Source organism: Polypterus senegalus, chromosome 15 (assembly GCF_016835505.1).
Source record: "Polypterus senegalus isolate Bchr_013 chromosome 15, ASM1683550v1, whole genome shotgun sequence".
Taxonomy (NCBI): domain Eukaryota; kingdom Metazoa; phylum Chordata; class Cladistia; order Polypteriformes; family Polypteridae; genus Polypterus; species Polypterus senegalus.
This window is the reverse complement of record NC_053168.1, coordinates 63,146,080-63,169,032: the sequence shown is the minus strand read 5'-3', so window position 1 is coordinate 63,169,032 and position 22,953 is coordinate 63,146,080. Positions and strand designations below refer to the sequence as shown.

At 35.2% G+C, this 22,953-nt stretch overlaps 1 protein-coding gene across 2 annotated transcripts in view; it reads left to right on the top strand.

Annotated features, from left to right (window-relative positions):
• Window positions 1-22,953, top strand: part of phf14 (PHD finger protein 14) — a 249,319-nt gene that overhangs the window by 3,492 nt on the left and 222,874 nt on the right. For both annotated transcript variants that reach the window (XM_039736617.1, XM_039736616.1), the window contains exons 2-4: window positions 3,489-3,599; window positions 7,390-8,042; window positions 13,720-13,864. In XM_039736617.1, coding sequence (XP_039592551.1) covers window positions 3,489-3,599; window positions 7,390-8,042; window positions 13,720-13,864 — 909 coding nt within the window. The remainder of the gene's footprint in view (window positions 1-3,488; window positions 3,600-7,389; window positions 8,043-13,719; window positions 13,865-22,953) is intronic.

The window sequence follows — 22,953 nt, the reverse complement described above, 5'->3', positions numbered from 1 at the left end:
AATGCAAAAATACCTGGCCATCCAAAGAAGACAACAGTGGTTGATGATCACAGAATCATTTCCATGGTGAATAGAAACCCATTCACAACAGCCAACCAAGTGAACAACACTCTCCAGGGGGTAGGCGTATCGATATACAAGTCTTTCATAAACAGAAGACTGCATGAAAATAAATACAGAGGGTGCACTGCAAGGTGCAAGCCACTCATAAGCCTCAATAATAGAAAGGCTAGATTGGACTTTGCTAAAGAACGTCTAAAAAGCCAGCACAGTTCTGGAAAAACCTTCTTTGGACAGATGAAACCAAGATCAACCTCTACCAGAATGATGGCAAGAAAAAAGTATGGAGAAGGTGTGGAACACCTTATACAAAGCATACAACATCATCTGTAAAACACAGTGGAGGCAGTGTGATGGCTTGGGTGTGCATGGCTGCCAGTGGCACTGGGACACTAGTGTTTATTGATGATGTGACATAAGACGGAAGCAGCCAAATGAATTCTAAAATGTTCAGAGTCATACTGTCTGCTCAAATCCAGCTAAATCCAGTCAAATTGATTGAGTGGCGTTTCATGATGCAGATGGACAATGACCCAAAACATACAGCCAAAGCAACCCAGGAGTTTATTAAAACAAAGAAGTGGAAAATTCTTGAATGGTCAAGTCAGTCACCTGATCTTAACCCAATTAAGCATGCATTTCACTTGTTGAAGACTAAACTTCAGACAGACAGGCCCACAAACAAACAGCAACTGAAAGCTGCTGAAGTAAAGGCCTGGCAGAGCATTAAAAAGGAGTAAACACAGCATCTGGTGATGTCCATGATTTCAAGACTTCAGGCTGTCATTGCCAGCAAAGGGTTTTCAACCAAGTATTAGAAATGAATATTTAATTTCCAGTTATTTAATTTGTCCAATTACATTTGAGCCCCTGAAATAAAGGGATTGTGTTAAAAAAATGCTTTAGTTGCCTCACATTTTTATGCAATCTTGTGTGTGTGTGTGTGTGTGTGTGTGTGTATATATATATATATATATATATATATATATACACACACATACTGTATACAGTGAACCCTCGTTTATCACGGTTAATCCGTTCCAGACTCTAACGTGATAAATTAATTTTCGTGAAGTAGGATTCTTTATTTATAAATTGAATATTTTCAAGAGTTAGAGTATAGACAACTTGTTTACAACCTTCTAAATACGCTTTTTAAACATTATTAGAGCTCTCTACATGAAATAACACCCTTTGGTCACCATTACACTCGTATTACTCAATATATTAGACAAAAAAAGAGTAAATAGAACATATTAGATGTTACAAATATATTATTACTAGGCTCACCGGCCTTTTACGGCGACCGACTTTTATCCTCAATTTGTATGCTCCATGTGTACATCAGGCATGTAAGTGTAGGGAATGAGAACATCAAAGTGCCCATTAATAACATCTCCCGAAAACCTACGTTTTTTTTATCCCCTCGAGTCCAAAGTCGTACAATGTCAGCCCGAATCTGTACGCTAAAGACGGAGTTTCAGACTAAATAAGCTATAGATGAGAATAAGCAAGCACCATCTCCCTGATATTTACTACGAGGCATTTGTACTCCATCAACATTAATTATTTCCAGACACATAATTTTGTCTATTTTTCCAGCGCATCTCGCACAAAAGCAAGGGAACGATTGGAGCACCAGAACTCTGCTTACATCGCGTCGCTTCGTACTGCAAGTAGTAAATCTGTGATAAGCGGAATACCGCTATGCTTTGCACTCATGGGACGGAAGGACAATCTCGACCGTTTTTATATAGTAGATTATTGTGCTGTACATTTAATTACACACGCACGCAGTTCTTACACACAACCACTAACCTATGAAGGTACGACCTCCGTAGGAGAGTCTTCTAGTGGTGCAGTATCTTCAGCAGGTGCGTCGTTGTCTTCTACCGCTGAAGGAGTACTAGGAGTAGGCAGTGGGTGCGCGGCTGAAGAACATCTTGATAGGCAGTTGCTGGCGCTGTCTTTTCATATGCATGAGGAGGCTTTTGTAGGGTATTGCCATTTTTGATAGTTACCTGGATAGTAAGCATCTTCCTCCGGTGCTTAGTTTTATTGTCAGAAGGCTTAGAAAAAGCAGCACGTTTAGGAGCCATCGTGGCTTAGATAAAAGTTCTCAGAAAGCATGCATAGTGATGTAAGCGCAGGAGAAAAATCGCATAGAATGAAGCCGGAAAGACGGCATGATATAGCTTAGGGATCACTGTATATGTATATATATGTATACTGTATGTATATATATACACATATATATACAGTATATATAACTGTGATAACCAGAAAAGCTATTAAATGAAATGTTCCTCATGTGTGCCTAAAGAAACACATCAAGTCACCTCCATTTTCAGTGTCACAGATTAGGATTAGCAAGCATTGATCTGTGTCTCACCCCTGTCACGGAAGAACAAGAATTTCCTTACAAATGATAAGAAAAACAAATACTTGAGGTCTGCAGAAATTTCACTGAGTCTGATCCTGGTTTTGGTTAATCCTTGCTGTTGCAAGGTCCAAAATATGTTGAAAAACCATAAGCCCATGGATCTGTCCTGCCAGGTGTAAGCAATGAATTCAAATGATGATAGTATAATAATAGTAGTAGAACAATGTTTAAATGTAACAAGATATCTAGACATCATTTCCAATCAGGTGTTTCCCTTCCTGGACACAGTGCTTCTATCTGTAAATGAGCTTGTTCAGTATAATAATCCTCAGTAAACCACAACCATTATGTCTAAAACTAACAATAGTAGAATCAGATGGAATAACATATTTGCAACAGTGATCCCTTAGCATCTAAACTGCAAGAAACTGAGGGACATATTTGAGCATTATTTCAGGTATGACAATTTGTTGAGGAAAAGTGGTTAATCTGGTTTCTAGTAGATGTGGGTGGTAATGTGAAGTTTATTTTATAATTTAATGTTTGTTAATGTGTTGCAGTGGATAAATGTTTCCTCATATATCCACAAGTTTGTGTTCAAAGTCTCTTTTGAATTTACCACCGAGTTACTGTTTCAAAGCACATCATTTATTTTGCAGATTTCTTTATGTAGTAATAGTAAGTCATACTTTGGAAGCATTAGTCTTTCTTATCAATATTTTAGACATACTAGGTGAAAAACAAATTATTGTGCTGGAATATGTTCTCATATTATTGAATTCAACATGTTCTTCAAAAGGGATAACTAATCTTTTCAGTATTGCTCACAGCTCTATTTAGCTCCAGTATTTACTTTTGCCAGAATATTTAAAATGTTTGCTGTGAAAGTTGCAGGAACAATAGTAATTAATTAAATATTATCTTAAAGTGCATGTGTGCAAAACTTTTAGAGAGGAAAAGGCATTCAGAAAGACAGACAAAATGATTAGTAATGTATTTTTCTTCAGACAACCACATCTCAATTAATCCTGGTTATTGTTCACAGTGGAACGCAGTTCAAAGAGAAGACAGGTGAAGCCTTTAGCTGCATCGTTATTAGAGGCTCTGGACTATGACAGCTCAGATGACAGTGATTTCGAAGTTGGTGATGCTTCAGGTAATAGTTTAAAAAACTTCTGTTTCATTACAATTAAGGATTAATTGTGTACTATAATGAGATTTTTCTGTGAATTTGACTGTCTCTTTCTCATAAGATAACCTAATTAATTATGTCTAATGTTTTTTTGAAGAGTAAAGTAATCTTTGATAAAATTTAGTTATAACCTGAATTCCAAAAAAACTCTAGTGCAATTAATAGTTAAAATATTTAAAACCTATGGCTGGGGGTTGATTTGTTTTTAAATCCTATTTTGTAAAAATTGATCTATTTTTATGGAATGATTACAATGAAATCAATAAAATAAAAAAAATAAAAAATTAAACCTAGAAGTGCAAGTATATTTACATTTAATCAGTGTTTGCGCATATCAGATAAGAGAAAAAAAATATATGGGCTGGGAATCTATAAAAAATAAGCTAATTGCATAAATGTATGTAATTTAATTGTATCTAACATTAAAACATAATTATAAAATTAATACATAAATCATGAAGAAAATATGGAAAACACTGTCATATTTATGCAGAAATATAGAAAATTCTAAAGGGTTCACAAACTTTCAAGCACAATTGTATGTATCAATATGTGGTGTTGTAGTGAACCACATAAATGAAATGTTAAACCTTTAAATGAAAATGTTATTTTAAATGTTGTATACAGTAATCCCTCCTCGATCACGGGGTTTGTGTTCCAGAACCCCCCGCGATAGGTGAAAATCCGCAAAGTAGAAACCATATGTTTGTATGGTTATTTTTATATATATTAAACCATTATAAACTCTCCCACACTGTTAGACATTATTAGAGCCCTCTAGACATGAAATAACACCCTTTAGTCAAAAGTTTAAACTGTGCTCCATGACAAGACAGAGATGACAGTTCTTTCTCACAATTAAAAGAATGCAAACATATCTTCCTCTTCAAAGGAGTGCCGTCAGGAGCAGAGAATGTCAGAGAGAGAGAGCGCGTGACAGAAAAGCAAACAATCAAAAATCAATATGTGCTGTTGGCTTAAATTGGACCCAAAAAACACCCAAGTTGAGGCTGTAAGTAGTCTTCGCCCTTTTAATGTTGGATTCTAGGCAAAAAACTGTAAAAAGCCCTTTTTAACCTGCCAGGGAGAATAGAAAAGCAAACATCGTAAGTCGAATATCGTATATTTAAGTTTATTTAAACAAAAGCCTGTATATCTGGATTGTTATCTAGCCATTTCAATAGCTTCCCCGAAAATAACGCAAACAAACTGGAAGCATGACTAATGAATCAAACGACATTGTTTGAGCAGCAATTTAGGACCAAGACTAAAACAAAAGGTATAATTTTAGTGCTAATTGGAAATCTGTGTTGAAAGTTAAAAGAAAAGTCGCACATATAGGTATTTTTGGTTATCATATAAAATTTTCAGGGACACCGTTACCCATTAACTTTATTGGCACCAGATTCATTTTTGTGTTTTCTATTTTTAACTTAACAAAAACCGTATAGTCCATTTCCTAACTTCAGACTTCCCTTTTTTTTTTAGATAGGTTTAAAACTTCTCTGGGAAGGTCCAAAAATTTTTCATTCATTTTTTATATGGTGCTATTGTAAAAGATTAACAAATTAAATTTTAAAAAAAAAATCTTAACAAGATTGATAAATTAATTTGTACACAAAAAAAAAATTTTGAAAGTGAACAAATTTGGAAATTCGAACAAAAAAACTTAATGGCCACACCATCCGGAAAAACTTGGAGGGTTACAGAACAATAAAATAAATTAGATCAAATTTCCTCCAGGGAATGTGGCCCTCAAAAATCTTAAAGTTGTCTTTTTCCCAAAAACGGAATCTCCCCAAAGAACAAACAGAGTTTCCCGTAAAATTTCCGGCAAACTAAATAATATTCTTTTCAAAAAAGTTAAAAATACCTAACTTCCAAAATTGTTACATTATTTAGGAAAATCAACCCTAAAATTTACTGTTTTAAAAGTAATTCCTTTAAAGTTCCCCATATCGTAAATTGGCCCAATTTAAACAGAATTGGGAAGGAAAACTCGCAAACTTTGAAGAAAAATTTAAATAAACAATTTCGTATCAAGTGCCAAAAGGAAATCAGGCGTAAAAGGGGAACAACTAAAGCCAATTTGAAAACCTTTAAGCCAAAACCCCCCAAGAGAATTAACTTTTTGAAGAGCCAAAATGAAAGCCAAACCTTTATCAGAAATATTTAAAGAGAATTCATGACAAACTTTATGCCTTTAAATTTGCATACAAAGTTTTATGTGCGAAACCCCTTTAAGACCAAAAAATATTCTTCAAAAAGCAAATTCATGTGTAAACATGCTCATTTCAAGAACCAAATTATTAACGTATGAATTTTAAACTTGCATTCAGTATTTATTTGTAATGAGGAATAGTCCCTGGGGGTAAAAACATTTCCCTAAACGTTGGAAACATTGTTATCCATTAAATGCAGTATGGCTATTAAAAATTATATCAAAGCGTTTTAAAAACACTAAAAAAGAACCGTATGGAAAAAAGTCCAACAGACAAATTGAAAAGTATGATTTTTATTAGGGTACCATCGCAAAATTCGTTTTTAAATTGAACATTATTAATGCCCCCTTTTTAAACTTTCCCCAAAAAATTCCCCCACAAAAAAAATTTTGGGGAAAAAAAAAAAACAAAAATTGACAAATTTTTAAAATTCGGAAAAAATTTTGGGAAAATTTTTTGAAATTTTTCCCCAAAACAAAGCCCTGTTTTTAAAACTTTCTTTTAAAATATAGAAGAAACCCCTTTTTCTGGGAAAAAACCAAAAAACCCTTTTGTGGAAATGAGAGAAACTTCCAGATGGACAACCGTCACTGCACTTTTCCATAGATCTGTGCTTTTATGACAAAGTGGCTAGACAGAAGCCTCTTCTAAGTAAAAAGACACAAAAGATCACTTAAGCTTTTCAAAAGGCATCTAATGCACTCATAGACTGTGAGAAGCATGACTCTATGGTCTAATGAAAACCAAGATTAGGATGTAAATTCACCTGAAGTTTTAAAAGTGGTTTGCAGTTCATCGAAAGAATTATTTTGTAATGAATAGAATTCAGCCCTCAGTAATACACAATTTTTATCAGTTTGTGCAAAACATGGTCTAATTCAGTTTAGAATTGTTCACGTCATATTCAGCTTATTTAAAAACTCTGACTATCCAAAGTGTGTCTTAAATAACAACCTAATTGTGAGTGAATTCGTGCTTCACTGGGGATGTTTTAAAAATGTCCTCAACTCATACGTTATTGGAGTAATGTCTGGCTATTTATCATAAAGTCTTGGTTTCACAATCATCGCAAATGCTTGCTATGCTTTTCTTAACATATGATGGAACATTATTACCATGCCAGCATGTTTTATTATACTTATCTAAAAGAATCCTAACCCATCAATCATAACACAATGGGAAAAAGATGTCAAATTTTGCTAAAAATTAGAGCAAATTAAATTTACTTGACAAGGAACCGTCATCGCCAATATCCTTATGACAATTTTTACTGAATCATTGATTTGTAGCCTAATGCCCAGCCTTCCTGTTTTTCCATCTTTGCTCCATAGAGCAGAAACTCAATATGTTCTATCAGCACAACTTACTTACAGTCCTTGGCTTCACTCACTGTGACCATATTAACTACAATATGATTTTATGAAGAGCAACTCAAGCCAATTGCAGGAGATCACCATAAAGTAATGGATAAATATAATGATAAGGTATATGTTCTAAATTACAAGTAATGGCACTCTGCATATTTTTTTTAGGATCAGAAGGCAGTGGGAATGGTAGTGATGATGATGGGTCAAAAGAAAGTGCTGGAGGATCTGAAAGTGACTCAGAGGGAAATCCATCAGAGGATGAGGACGGTGAGCCTATAAGTAAGGAACAGTCTAAAACGAGTCCTGTAAAAGATTCGGGTACTGAGGAAAAAAATGAATATGAACCATGTGAGTCTGAAGTTAAAGAGGAAGGTGCTTCCAAAACCAAGAAAAAAGTAGAAAAGATACTAGAAGCTGAGGCCAGTGCTAGTGGTAGCACAGAAGAATCTGCTTCTGAGCCTAAAAAATGGAATCTTCGAAGAAACCGACCAATGTTGGATTTCATTACAATGGAAGACCTGAATGAGATGGATGATTATGATAGTGAAGATGATAATGACTGGCGCCCTTCTGCTGAGAAAAAAAAGGGGAAGGCTGCTTTGCAGAAAGGTGGAAGTGAAGATGATGATGTGAGTGTTAGTGATGAGGATGAAGACAATGATGATGATGATGATGATGAAAATGATGAGAATGACAGCAGCAGTGGCAGTGAAAATGAAAATAAGAAAACAAAATCAAAAGCGCCCAGAACAAACAGTGCAGATGATGAAGAATGGACCAATGACAGCCTTAGCCTCTCACAAGGCAAAAATAACGAGGTAACATTTTAATTGCTTGAATCTTTAAATGTCCAGTTATCAAAAAATAATTTTATTTTTTAATTTGTTCTTATCAGTCAATGTTTTAAATAATTTCATTGCTCTCTGTTTTATCTCTTACATTCTTCACAGCAATATTTCAAAGTACATTGCCTAAGGTTTTATATACATGAATATCATATTGACTTAAGTATAGAATGCTTTGTTGATAACATAAACTTCTTCAGTGAAATGGACTAATGAGTTGTCTAAGCAAAACTGAATATCCATTCTTCACATTTAATAAGTTAGAATATGTTACAGAAATCTAATATTTTGAGTGTCTTATACAGTGACACCCCAAGTTTAAAGTCAACAATTTTATAAAAGATGAAGTTGTCATTTTGTAATATTTTTTAACTTGTTCTTCATTAATGAGATTTAATTGTACATTTTTATAACACTAGAAGCATATATTACTGTCCCAAATTGTACACACGCAGAGTCACACACAAACATCTCAATATATTTTTAAAGGCAGTACAGTATGTATTGTCCTGGACTCATATCCTGTCCCCGTCTGTGTGCAGATTGCACATTCTCCCATGTCTGCATTAGTTTTCTGTCCTGAGGCTTTTAGATTATTAGCTCAGATTTGGACTTCTGCCTTATCGTATGAACATTAGATAACATTAGATAGTGTCTTTGCCTAATGTTTCCTATGTTGACTCAAGCCCCGCACCCTGCACTGGAATTAGCAGGTGTAGAAAATGAATGAATGAATAAAGTAAACTTTTTTCAGCCCTATTAAAACACAGGTGAAGGGGCCATTGTTTTTTTTTATTCCAATTAAAGTAAATTTAGGAACATATATATATATGATTAGACCAGAACTCTTGATAATGCATGGGCACAAAAAGGAATTATTCTGGTTGTTTGATTTCTTTTTTTTTTTCATTTTTAACACCAAGATGATAAATGATTGTTATGTAATGCGATTAGTTCCATTACATTGTCTGTATTGTTCTTTAACTTTTGACTAACTTAGTTATAAATTTATTTCAAGCAATGTCTGTGTTAATGATTATAATATACTTTGTTTTTAAGACAGTAAGATATCTTTATGTTTTCTGTGTGCATTTTGTAGATAGGAGCGCCATGTTTAGGAACACCTGTACACCAGTAGTCCATGCAGTTATTTAATCAGTCACTCATGTGGAAGCAGTGCAGTACATAAAATCATGCAGGTACAGGTCAGGAACTTCAGTCAAAGTTCACATCAAACACCAGAAATGAGAAAAAATGTAATCTGAGTGATTTTGACTGCGGCATAACTGTTGGTACCAGAAGGGCTGATTTGAGTATTTCTGTAACTGCTGATCTCCTGGGACAACAGTCTGCAGAGTTTCTTCAGAATGGTGTGAAAAACAGAAAGCATCCAGTGAGTGGCAGTTCTACGGATGGAAGTGCCTTGTTTATGAGAGAAGTCAGAGGAAAATGGCCAAACTTATTCGAGCTGACAAAAAAGCTGTGGCAACTCGGATAACCACTCACTCACAGAAAAGAATGTCAGAATGCCCAACACATTGAACCTTAAGGAACCATGGGCTACATGACCATGTTGGGTTCCATTCCTGTCAGCCAAGAACAGAATGCTGAGTATGCAGTGGTCAGAGGCTCACTAAAATTGGACATTTGATGACTGGAAAAATGTTGCCTTGTAGCAACCGCAAGATAAACGCACACGATTCCTACACTTCACAACCCAAAGGGAAGTGGACGATAAAAGAAGGTTAAAGCAGCATTACTATATTCGGTCCTCGGCCCCTCTTGTCTCCTATGCACGTCCTTATATAACTGGGAGGAAAAAAAAAGTCTCACGCAAAGGAAAGTGGGAATGAAAATATATTAACATTTACTATTTACATTTACGTGCCTGGTGCCTAAGTGCTCATTAGTGAATCCCTTTCCCAGACGCCCTCCCCAGCGCCCAAATCCGAATCCCGGTTCGACGTAGACAATAAACAAAAGAAAATAATAATAAAAAAAATTGTTCTCCGAAAACGCCAAAAAAGAAAAATGTACTTAATCCACATATAAGGAAAATAAATCCTGCAGTTCAGTTCCTTCCGTAGGGCAGGAGGAAAACACAACAGTCCTCCGGTGGAAACGGCTTCTCCTCGGACTATCACGAAGAAAATACAAATTCTGAATTTGACTCACCAAGCGGGAGCACCCAGAGAACACCAACCTGGCCTCTTCTCGGGATTCTTAACCGGATTATTTCTTGGGGTGGCCACCCACAAATAGCAGGCGTCCCCTGGGTGAAGAAAGATCCAGAATGATCCTTTAAGCGTGGATAGTCACTCCTTGCCTTCAGCCTTTTCCTTCCTTCTTGATTCTTTTTTCCTCCTGCCTTGATCCGCCATTCCCCTTAAATAGAAAAAATTTCCCGCCGAAACATCCTTGCCCCTCTCAGTTGTTATGGCAACCTCACGCTGGCAACAGGCAGCTGGAATACTTACCGGGCGGGGTCCTTCCAGACTGGAACGTCACCAAAGGTGCCTGAAGGGCTATTTACAAGCACCCTTCCAGCCAACATAATAAAGTGACAAACAGTCCAGGAGGCCAACCCGACTGTCAAGTTATGTAGCTTTGCTACAGCCTAGTCTGAAGAATCTCGATTTCTGAGAGGCACACAAATGATAGCATCAGAATTTGGCACCAAAACAGCATGACTCCATGCTCCAGCCTCAACAGTTTATGCTTTTAATGGTGAAGTAATAGTGTTCCAAGAAGACAATCCCCACACCATAGGCCAGTTAATACAAATCAATCATTGTTTAAATGCCACAGCCTGTTTGAGTGTTGCTACTGACCATGTGCATCCATTTATGGTTACTTGCAGCATGATAATGCACCACAACACAAAGCAAATGTTGTCTTAAACCAGTTTCTTCAACATGACAACGACTTCAGTGTTCTTCAGTGGCCTTCCTAGTCACCAGGGGCCTCATGTATAAACGGTGCGTACGCACAGAAATGTTGTGTAAGAACTTTTCCACGTTCAAATCGCGATGTATAAAACCTACACTTGGCGTAAAGCCACGCACTTTTCCACGGTACCTCATGCCTTGTCGTACGCAAGTTCTCCGCTCGGTTTTGCAGACTGGCGGCACCCAGCGTCAAAGCAATGGTACTGTTCCTGTGTGATTACTCATTATTTTCATTATCCTGCTTTATAAATACACCGAAACTAACCGCATATTGTTTATTAGTGTAATGCATCTGATTGTAATTAACTTGTAACAATATAATGGTCAGGAACAGCCATAGTATTCCAAATACCATAACTGCTTTAGCGTTGTTACTCTCACTTCACCTTCCTCTTCTTCTTATTTTTCTTCTTCTTCTTTCAGCTCCTCCCGTTAGGAGTTGCCACAGCGGATCATCTTTTTCCATATTACTCTCACTACACCACTGGAGTTTTATATCACTGTATCTGAGTGTGAATCACAGCAGCAGCTGATCGGAAAGAGAATTATCGGTATACAGCTTCAAGGACACGCTGTCTCAGCCACGGCAAAACGTTTTAAAGCCTTTCCTGTACAGACCTCGCGGTTCAGAAACAGTTTAATCCCAAGAACTTTAAATGCAGTCAATCAAGTGCTCCTTGTAGAACTGTTTGTACTTATAAGTACAATCACCCCACTGTAAACTTGCACTATACAGTTATAATATCGCACAACCTGAGCCACTTTATAAAGCGTATTTACATATGATGACGATATCATTTTTAAGGTGAAATGCAGCAAAATATGTTTGTTAAATTATACAGATAAAACTTTAACTTCATTTAAATAATCTATATTCTTCACTGGGAGTGTCGTTAAGGATAGAATAATTAAACATGTACTACGAAGATATTTCAATGTTCTTTAAACGTTTTGAAGAATCGGCGCTAAGCTTACAGATGGCTTAACGTCTATTACAGAGCTGATTGTATGGCGATCGGTTACTTGGGAAAGAAAAGCACTGACTGCAGTGGCGCTACGCCAATATATATTGAATATAAAACAGAAAGAGAAAATAACACAGCAAAAAACGCAGCGACAAATTTCGGCAAAAGTTAAATGCTTGTGTCATGAGCACAGGCGGCTATGCAGTGTCAGCAGCGGACGTGGCCATCCACCGTGCATGACACTGGCGGGCGAAGGAGCCACCGATTCTTCCTCTGCCCAGTGCCACCACAAGCCTAGAGCCGCCCCTGAGTACTGCTGCAATAAATTATTTCATCGAAGTGAAACACATGTTTAATAACGTGCTTTAACTCCTATCATCATGAAAATTGCATCACGTATACATCTCAGTATTTTAGTTATTCAGAGAGCTGTAATATCACGAATGTAATGGATTCTGTGTCCAGTTGGAGGAAGAGAGCCGGTTTAAGAAGCAAGTAGTGATTCACACACACAGAGCACATAGAAGATCAAATACAAAACAAAGCATTTAACGTGCTACTTTAATTACGATGTGATTTGAGAAACTGGTTAATTAAACGATTTTAAGATGAAGTTTATGATGTTCTACTTTAATGACAAAATAAACTACGTGATTAAAGTTAAAATGTCGAGATTGAAGTTGACATTTCGTGCTTTTCCCCACTGTGCCTTTTTTCTCTGTACCCTAATAAGCTTTCATATGACACTCAGACAGTGGGCTACAACTCGGCTTTTCACGGCGACTTTGATATGTGACTTCTTTTTATTTCCGGCAGTGTTGATTTTGTGAACATGAGCTTTCAAGTTTCTCCAACACGCTATGTCACTCGATCAACTTCCTTTTGTTGATTATACCATGGTTTATTTGAACAAATAGTATGTTTTTCCTTTGCCTCCACTTGGTATTCACTGAAATTCTTATATTTCCCCTGTTCTTTTCCCATTGTCTTTTCACAGAAGGCTGAGCTTAAGGGCGATTTATATTGATTTGCATATTCAAAGAGGCGTAATTCTGGGTGGAGTTGGGGCGTTACATAAAGCGCGTGCACGAGCGTACACTTTTCACGCTGATCGGGATTTATGTCGCAGAAGAGCGTGGAAGTTAGATGCAGCACAGATATCTGCATCTGGATTTTTCTGTGCGTAAGCACATTTCGTCTTTTGTGCTTACGCCATGTTATAGTGTGAGTTCTACGCACGGCGTTATACATGAGGCCCCAGGTCTGAATCCAATAGAGCACCTTTGGGATATGGTAGAAAGGAGATTTGCACCATGAATGTGCAGCTGACAAATCTATAGAAAATGCATGATGCAGTCATGCCAAAATGGCCCAAAATTTGGAGATAATGTTTCCAATATCTTGTGGAATCTACATCACAAAGAATTGAGACTGATTTTTGAGAGCAAAAGGAGGCCCTACCCAATATTAGTATAGTATTCCTAATAATTTGTTAAGTAAGTGTATATCCTTCCAATGCTACCAAGCAATGATGTCTGAAAGATGCAGAGAATAATGCTGTATGATCTAAAATCAACCTCTTTATTTATGGAGAAACTTAAGTTTATGAACCCCAAGAGTAATTATTGTGACCTATAAATGTTTGATTAAAATGTAGCTTAACAGAAAAGGTTATCTGCATTTTTTGTAGGGTTTTAGTGTTTTTCTTTTCTTATTATCTTTTTTTTTTATCTACAGGATTCCTTAATATTAGACAAAACTCAGAACTGGAGTTCTCAGAAGATGGATCATATTTTGATTTGCTGTGTCTGCTTAGGAGATAATAGTGAAGATGCTGATGAAATAATTCAGTGTGACAATTGTGGCGTAACTGTGCATGAAGGTATCTATGCACTTTATAATACCTCTTGCTTCTTAAGGTATAAAATGAATGTGAACATGCCCGAAAGGATACACTTTAGAACTGATTACAACAAATCCTTTCTGAATTTTATGCTCATCATTTTGTCCCCTCAGTTTCACCTGTTTATTTATTTTTTTTTTATCTTGAAGCATAGGCATTTATTAGAACTTCAGTGGACTTTTGTTTTGTTATTGTTACTCTCCTATTTGAGCGTTCTTCCATCACGGAGTTCTGATTTTACCCCTTCATCACTAGTTTTGTATTTGTTCTGAGCCAGGCCTGGGGACACCCAGGTTATCTGTCGCTCTTTTTCAGGCTAATGGGTGAGAAATCTTGTGGCGGCTGTGACCCTAGGGCCCTTAAGGTTCACATTGCAGTTCCAGACTCATCTGGTCCTAGCATCTGATGATGGTGCTTTACCAGTTTTGTGTTTATCAGTTGTAGAGCTCCATCCTGTAATTCATGTCCCTAACTATACTTTACATTCAGTAAAACACCTAAGTTGACACCCCCACTTAAAGCTACGAGCAGAAAAATGGAAATATCTAGGCCAAATTAAGATGCAAAAAGCTTATCTTCTTTCTTAAAGCACAAAGCAATATGCAATAAGAAGAGATAAAATGACAGTAATATAGAACATAATCCACTAACTTAATTGCCTAACTAGCACCTATGCTCTATTATGTAATAAACATAATGAACATATCATTATGTAAGAGTAAATGAAACTGCTACTTTTTCTGTATTCTAATAGAATAATTTTGAATGGTGACCAAAGCTGTCCTACCTTTTACATATATCAATACTTCACTACTGGACCCTTCTCATGAAGTATAAGTACAAGACAGTTTTTTTTTTATTTATTTCTTTTCTTATTTGGCATACCTAAACTTAAAAACATTTGTATATTGTATTTTTTTTGTTGTTCAACCCATCAGCAGTAGATATAATTTTAATACTGTATGAAAAAACAATTTACCATATGAGAACTATGGACTGTAGATTTAGTCCTTTTTCATCTTTGGTTAGAAGAGTAGGACTTTAGGTTGATTTCTGCAAAGTAAGCAAATCAGAAGCTTGAATCTTATGGAAAATTAAAAAGTAAATGTGCTTTCATGCCTGAGCATAGTTATCAGGATGGACGCATCTCTTTAAAATTTAGGCATCTATTAAGAGATGTTACTGTAATATTTCAGGTGAAATTAAGTACAGTACATTTGATCCTTCACTTTACACCTGTCATAATAATGTAAATTCATGTTACTAACTGAGATTAAGCACAGTATTCAAAAGCATTAAAATAATTTCTTTATATACATTGAAATCCGGAAACATAACCTATTAACAATGACAATTTCTGACATCATTATCAATGGGGAGTTAAAACCAGAGTTGGCTGTCTTATTATACAAGCAATACTTGCTACATATTTTTGTAAAGAAAAATATTTCACCTTCATGTACATTTTCAATATATGCGACTCTTAGTCCATTAATAAGCAGGCACCATGTGCACTGCTAGCAACCTTGCAACTGAACAAACAGCTGTTACTTGCTAATGATCTCTTCTAAAAAACAAACTAGAGAAGAAAATTACCGCTAATTACGAATCCCTTGATGATGCAATAATGTTGAAGTGAATTAATGACAAAATGTATCCAGTTTTATGTGAACTTACATTATTATAGGAATTAAGTGTTACATTTGACACTTTTTCTTGAATTGACCTGATGTATCAAATATGATTTTTTTGCTGCCTGTTTTACTGGAATATCTGCTGTTTTGCTATTGTTGATGATAACATAACCCTTGACATTCTCGCCTTCACTATCTTGGTGCTCCAAGCTAAATGCAGTTATTGCTGTCATCATCACCTTAATAGCAGAACTATAATTGTGTAACACTTTCATTTCCAGGCTTACTTTTTATATATCAAAAATATATATATATTTTTGAATTCTTTGCTGTTATGTCAGGGAGTTATTTGGGGATTTTGATCTTGAAATGTGCTGCACAAAAGGAATGCTTTTTATGGCAGGATTTGCCAAAATATAAGGTCAAACGCGCTAGAGTTAAATTAATAACTTTATAGAAACTATACAGTATAACTGTATTGGGCCTTATCTGGAACTTGCAGTTTTGCTGAGTTTTTGCTGTATTCTAGGGATTTGGTGACCAAGGTTGCTCCTTGTCAAATTGCTGTGCTTATTTCTCCTGGAGAGTTTAATTTAATACAAGTATTGTATCTTTACTTTAAGGTATTATAAAAACATGGTAGGAAATAATCATTTTTTAAGGTTCAATTTTATAAACAAATGCAGGCATTTTGTGTAATATAGAAAATAACATTTGCTTTACAAGAATACCGTATAGTGACTCATTTGGTCTAACCAATAGAAGAAAAAAAAAATACAAATTCAGCAGTATATATTTTCAGTCTCCTTTGTTTATGATACAAATGATCAAAAAAGCACTACATTAATTCAATCACAAGAAAATATGTTTCAGAAAATGTTTGATGAAATAACTGTATAATAACTGTACATTTTAACGAGGAAGGTTTGGTATAGTTCAGTATGAGAAAAAAAGAAAATATCAGAAAGAGAAAAATTTATTACATTAGTAAAATAGTGATCATTTTAAATGCAATTCATAACAACAAGGTCATCATCAGCAAATCGCTTAACCATAACTCACTGTAACATTAACTGTAACTCACAGTAAACTCACTTTGATGCTTGGTCAATTGATGCTGTAATGTGACATTCTTTTATGGTTTTGCTGTCCATCATAGTACTACCAGCAGCACTAATTCTTATCACTTTTGCTCCAGCACTACAATGAGGAAAAGCTTGCAGTATTTGCAGCAGGTTTTGCATAAGACAGTTGTATAACAATGATGTCCATTTTATGAGTAAGAATATTTATAAGGTCAGTAAGGCATGAGATATGTGAAAGAGAATTGGTACAAAGTAAAGCATGAGATAGAATTGGAGTATTAAGGCTGTATATCAATGTGATTGTGACAGTCATACATGTTATAGTATTAGTAATGTGTAATTTGGGGGTGTTTTGGCCAATGTCATTTTGTTTTAAGGAAATGTTTAAATTAGGGGTATTTTTGTCCTTTTCATTGATTATTTTTGATGCTGCATCTGTATAGAGTATAAAGTAAAGCAACCAATTAAATACTGTTATTATTTATTTACCTGTAGTAAAGTTCACATATACATTAAAGTATGTGTAAGTAGTGGTCATAAAGAAAACAATGGTTTTTATGTTCTTTAAGTTCTTGTGTAGTTCTTGAATTAATCAGTTAATATTCCACTTGTAAGTAAAGTAGTACATAAAAACGCTAATTTGTTTTTTCTGACTCCAATTATGGCTAGCATTTTTGAAAGACTAATCTTTTATATAGAAGTAATAGGCGGGACATGTTTGATACAAGTAACAATGATAAGGACATCTCATCCTGATAATATTTAGCAAATCACCAAGGAAAAGTTATTGCTCAGTGGAATGTTTTAAATTAAGGGCATGTGAAGGTCTACTATGGCTGTAAACATGACTTTCATGTGTCATCTTGAAACAGTAGAGACTAGTGCTATAATCAAGTTATTAATGGTTTGGTCCAAGACTCTGCACAACAGTCTTCCATTTTTTCAAGCATTTCTAGTATTATTTTCACTGCATGAAAATAATAACATGTTATCTATAATTGTTTTAACTCTTTATGAATAAATCCTTTGCATTATGTGACTATTTGCATATTAATGGGTTGGTGGCTTTTTGGTATACTGTAGTTGAAAATGTTTCATATTATCAAAATGACAGAAAATGAATAATTTGTTCTGAAAGAATATGAGTTTTGAAAATGGAATGGGTTGTGTGAATCCTCTATAAAATGTATAAATACATGGGACATTCTTGTTGCTACCGCACTTTTGAAAATATTATTAATTGTTTTTCTTTTTTTGGATGTGGAATGACCATTAAGCAAACATTATTACTGTTGCAGATTTTTAAGTGATTACTTTGATTAATATTTAATTTATAGTATTCTGTGGAATACAGTGATCCCTCGCTATATCGCACTTCGACTTTTGCGGCTTCACTCCATCGCGGATTTTAAATGTAAGCATATCTAAATATATATCACGGATTTTTTGCTGGTTCACGGATTTCTGCGGACAATGTGTCTTTTAATTTATGGTACATGCTTCCTCAGTTTGTTTGCCCAGTTGATTTCAAACAAGGGACGCTATTGGCGGATGGCTTAGAAGCTACCCAATCAGAGCATGTATTACATATTAAATAAAACTCCTCAATGATATACGATATGCTTCCCGCACAGTGCTTGATTGTTTGTTTTTCTCTGTCTCTCTCACTCTCTCTGCCTGACGGAGGGGGTGTGAGGAGAGGGGCTGTTTGCCTAGAGGATACGGACACTCCTCTACAAAATGCCGCTTTATCGTGATGCTTCGGCATACTTAAAAGCACATATTGATTTTTTGATTGTTTGCTTTTCTCTCGCTCTCTCTCTCTGACATTCTCTGCTCCTGACACGCATTCTTTGAAGAGGAAGATATGTTTGCATTCTTTTAATTGTGAGAAAGAACTGTCATCTCTATCTTGTCATGGAGCACAGTTTAAACTTTTGAGTAAAGTGTGTTATTTCATGTCTAGTGGGCTCTAGTAATGTTAACAGTGTGGGAGAGTTTATAAGGGATTAAAATATATAAAAATAACCATACAAACATGGTTTCTACTTTGCGGATTCATCTATCGCGGGGGGTTCTGGAACGCAACCCCCGTGATCGAGGAGGGATTACTGTATATTCTATCTGTCTATATCAATGTCTTTATATCCATATGGAAAATTTTGCAGCATTTTTGTTCATTTTCTTTTGTTATGAAACTGAAAGTGTATGTCACTGTTATTGGAGTTTCCTTCATTAAAAAATGAGTCTTATTTAATTTACAAGAAACTGTAGCATTTTTTTTCAAATTATACAGATAGAGATTTTAGTGTTGATAAAAGGATTTAAATACTTTTTCTTTCCTTATTATAACAAAGTTTGATGTAAAAAGTCCATAGGTGTGGAGTCTATATATATATATATATATATATATATATATATATATATATATATATATATATATATATATATATATATATATATATATATATATATATCTGTTCTATATCAATTTTGGTATGCAGTAAAGCAGAGATATTCACTTATAAGTCAGCTTTAATTTGGGTGTTAAATGCCATGAAAAACGGACTGACATTCATTTAAATCACTAATGAATAATGAAATCTGTTATATATACACACACACAAAAGTGTAGCCATTCTGCATCCATGGTATATGAACTTCTGGTTAGTACCAAAATTATTTTATATAAATGAGATCTTGGTAAACATGGAGAAGAATGGGTTTTTAGAGCAAATGTCTTGTTTTTTGTAATAATTTCATTAAAGACATTTAAATAAGACTCATTTATGACACACAACGCATTGGTGGATTGTTATCTCATAGAAGTGAACTGCTAAGCTATTCGTGGTTTTGTATTGTTGTACAAAATGAGTCACCTATGTACAGCTAAAGGGCCAAAAACACAGTTATAGATAAGAAGCTTAACCAATTTCCTATTTTCATTGTAAAATCATTTTACAATCCCTCCCTTTCAAAGATCCAAGAGGTCACTGGGAAAAAGATCTCTCAATTAATATATCAGAAAAGGAGTGGAAAGTAGCAATGCAGAGAATTCACTTGCTCCATATGCACAAAGCATACAATTATACAACTCAAAATTATATATCGAGCACATCTGTCTCGACTAAAACTCTCCAAAATGTTTCCAGGGCATGATCCAACCTGCGAGCGCTGCAAACTAGTTCCAGCCTCACTGGGTCACATGTTCTGGGCCTGCACCAAATTAACATCATTCTGGACGAAAATTTTTAATTACCTTTCAGACAGCCTTGAACTCACAATCCCTCCTAACCCATTAACAGTTGTGTTTGGTGTTCTTCCAGATGGGCTTAAAGTGGAGAATGACAAACAAACTGTGATTGCATTCACTACACTTTTGGCACGCAGACTTATCCTGATAAACTGGAAGAACCTCAACTCTCCTCTTTTAAGTCAGTGGGAAACTGATGTGTTATACTATTTGAAATTGGAAAAAATCAGATACTCCGTTAGAGGATCTGTACAGACTTTTTTCAAAACATGGCAGGATCTAATCAGTAATATTTTAAAATAATCTCATAAAGCACAGAGAATCTCTTAATTTAGGTATGTCTACAGGTCTTAAATTTCATGCTGTTTGGCTTGCTCTCTCTCTTAGGAGTGGGAATCGATTTGTTCTTAACTCAAATTTTCTTCATGTAAAACTTGATTGATTTGTATGGAATGCAATAAAATTAATAAAAGGAAAAAAAAAGAAAGTGGAAGTATAATTAATAGATTTATGCACTATTTATATGAAAGAGAAAGAAAAGTTAGTGTAGATTTAGTTTTTGTGTTTTTTGTTGTATTTTGTATACAGTAATCCCTCGCCATATCGCGCTTTGACTTTCGCGGTTTCACTCTATCGCGGATTTTAAATGTAAGCACATCTAAATATATATCACGGATTCTTCGCTGGTTCGCGGATTTCTGCGGACAATGGGTCTTTTAATTTATGCTACACGCTTCCTCAGTTTTTTGCCCAGTTGATTTCATACAAGGGACGCTATTGGCGGATGGCTTAGAAGCTACCCAATCAGAGCATGTATTACATATTAACTAAAACTCCTCAATGCTATAAGATATGCATCCCGCGCGGAGCTTGATTGTTTGCTTGTCTCTGCCTCTATCTCACCCTCTCTGACATTCTAGGCGCCTGACGGAGGGGCTGTTTGCTTAAAAGATACTGTCGCTCCACTAAAAAAATGCCGCTTTATTGCGGTGCTCTACATATTTAAAAGCACAAAAGCACACGTATTGATTTTTTGATTGTTGCTTTAATCTCGTTCTCTCTCTCTGACGTTCTCTGCGCCTGACGGAGGAGATGTGAGCAGAGGGGCTGTTTGCACAGAGGCTGTTTGCTTAGAAGATACTAACGCACCTCTAAAAAATGCCGCGGCAAACTTAAAAGCACAAGTATTGATTTTTTCATTGTTTGCTTTTCTTTGCGAGCGCGAGCTCTCTCTCTCCTTCTGAAATTCTCTGCTCCTGAAGAGAAGAAGATCTATTTGCATTCTTTTAATTGTGAGAAAGAACTGTCATCTCTGTCTTGTCATGGAGGACAGTTTAAACTTTTGACTAAAGGGTGTTATTTCATGTCTAGAGGGCTCTAATAATGTTAACAGTGTGGGAGAGTTTATAAGGGCTTAAAATATATAAAAATAACTACACAAACATATGGTTTCTACTTCGCGGATTTTCGTCTATCGCGGGGGGTTCTGGAACGCAACCCCCACGATCGAGGAGGGATTACTGTACGTGCATTTCTCTGTTTCCCGTAATTCTTGTGTTGTGAAAAAATTATTTTATTATTAGTAAATAATGTTAGTAAATTATGTTTTATTACAGCGATTGTGTTTGAGTTACTTTTTGAAAAATGTCATTTTGGAACCACAAATCAGAGAAAGTAAAAGTGTGGTTTTGCCAATTTATAAACTTTGATTTAATTAGGCTTATTTCTTACTGATAAATTAATGAAACTCTAATAAAATCTGTGAAGGTCTGCTTCTTTTTGTTAGCCTAGAACATGATGTATGCAATTGCATGTGTTTTGCAGGTGAGTTTAGTAAATGTTTGATGTTTAAAAAAGCTGTTTTTGTGCACAAGAGCTGAATTGTTATTTAATAGGGAAAATATGAAGGAGGAGAACACCCAGAAATTCCTGAAATTGATCAGTAGCACAGTTGAAGGTTGTAGTTATTGACTGTGCTGCTAGATATTAAAATACATTTAGACTTATGAATCAGTCAGCTGAGAGATATTGCATTGAGTTGGTCAAGTGTGTATTTCTGATGTTTATTCTACAATGGTGTGTTGACCTTAGACATGCCAGGTTATATCAGTTATCAAGATAGCATATTTTTTTTCAACATTAAATGTCTTATTAATAAAGAGCTTGTTTCCTGTGAACATACTGTTAGTCAGCAGCATTACATTGAACTGCTGTGGCATCTGCGAGAATGCTTCAGGAAAGAAATGTCTGCAGCCTCAATGCACATAAGACTGCATTTTGTACCTTGACAGCACCTACACAAACCGCATTTTCATTCAAAATGTTTTTTGACCAAAACAATATGGTTGTTGGTTGAGTTCCCCAAATTCACCAGATCTCGCTCCCTTGAAATTAATATTGAGAAGGAAGGAAAGCGTATTTGCTATTGTAGAAGAAATCCGTAGTAGAAAAAATTGCAGGAAGCCCTAGACATGTTAAAAAAAGATGAGTACAGGAAGTATTTCCAGGAATTAAAGAATCGCTAGGGCAAATGGTATTGTATCTGAATGGGAGAATTCTTATGGTGACTAAAATGAAATTGCTGTAAACTATATAATAAAGTTCAGGGAATTTTTGGGTCCCTTTTCATATAATTGAAATGAAATAGATTTTTTTTGATTTCTTTATTTAATTTTATTACCAAGTCCATTGTCAGCCTCCTATAAACCAAATTTAAACATTTTTGGTGGTAATTCAAAACCGAGAATTTCATTTCATTGAATAAATAAATTAACATGCAGTGTCTTTTATGTAAACGAATCCAGATATGTTTAGTGACATTCATAACCTGGGTCAAGGGGTAAGTTAGTAAATAAATTGCTGTATTAAATTTATTCCATTTTATTCTTTTTTCATTAATATTTGTATTCTTACGTTGAACTTATGAAAACAATGACATTTTCAGGCATTTCCTCTTTCTTGCAGTAGCTACTTCTTGGTGAAAGAATTTGTAATGTGTTCTATACATTGTTTCATAATTTATATTAGCTAATTAATAAATGTTTTGTTATTTATTTTTATTGGTAAAGTGGTGGTTGCTATTTTTATTTATGTTAA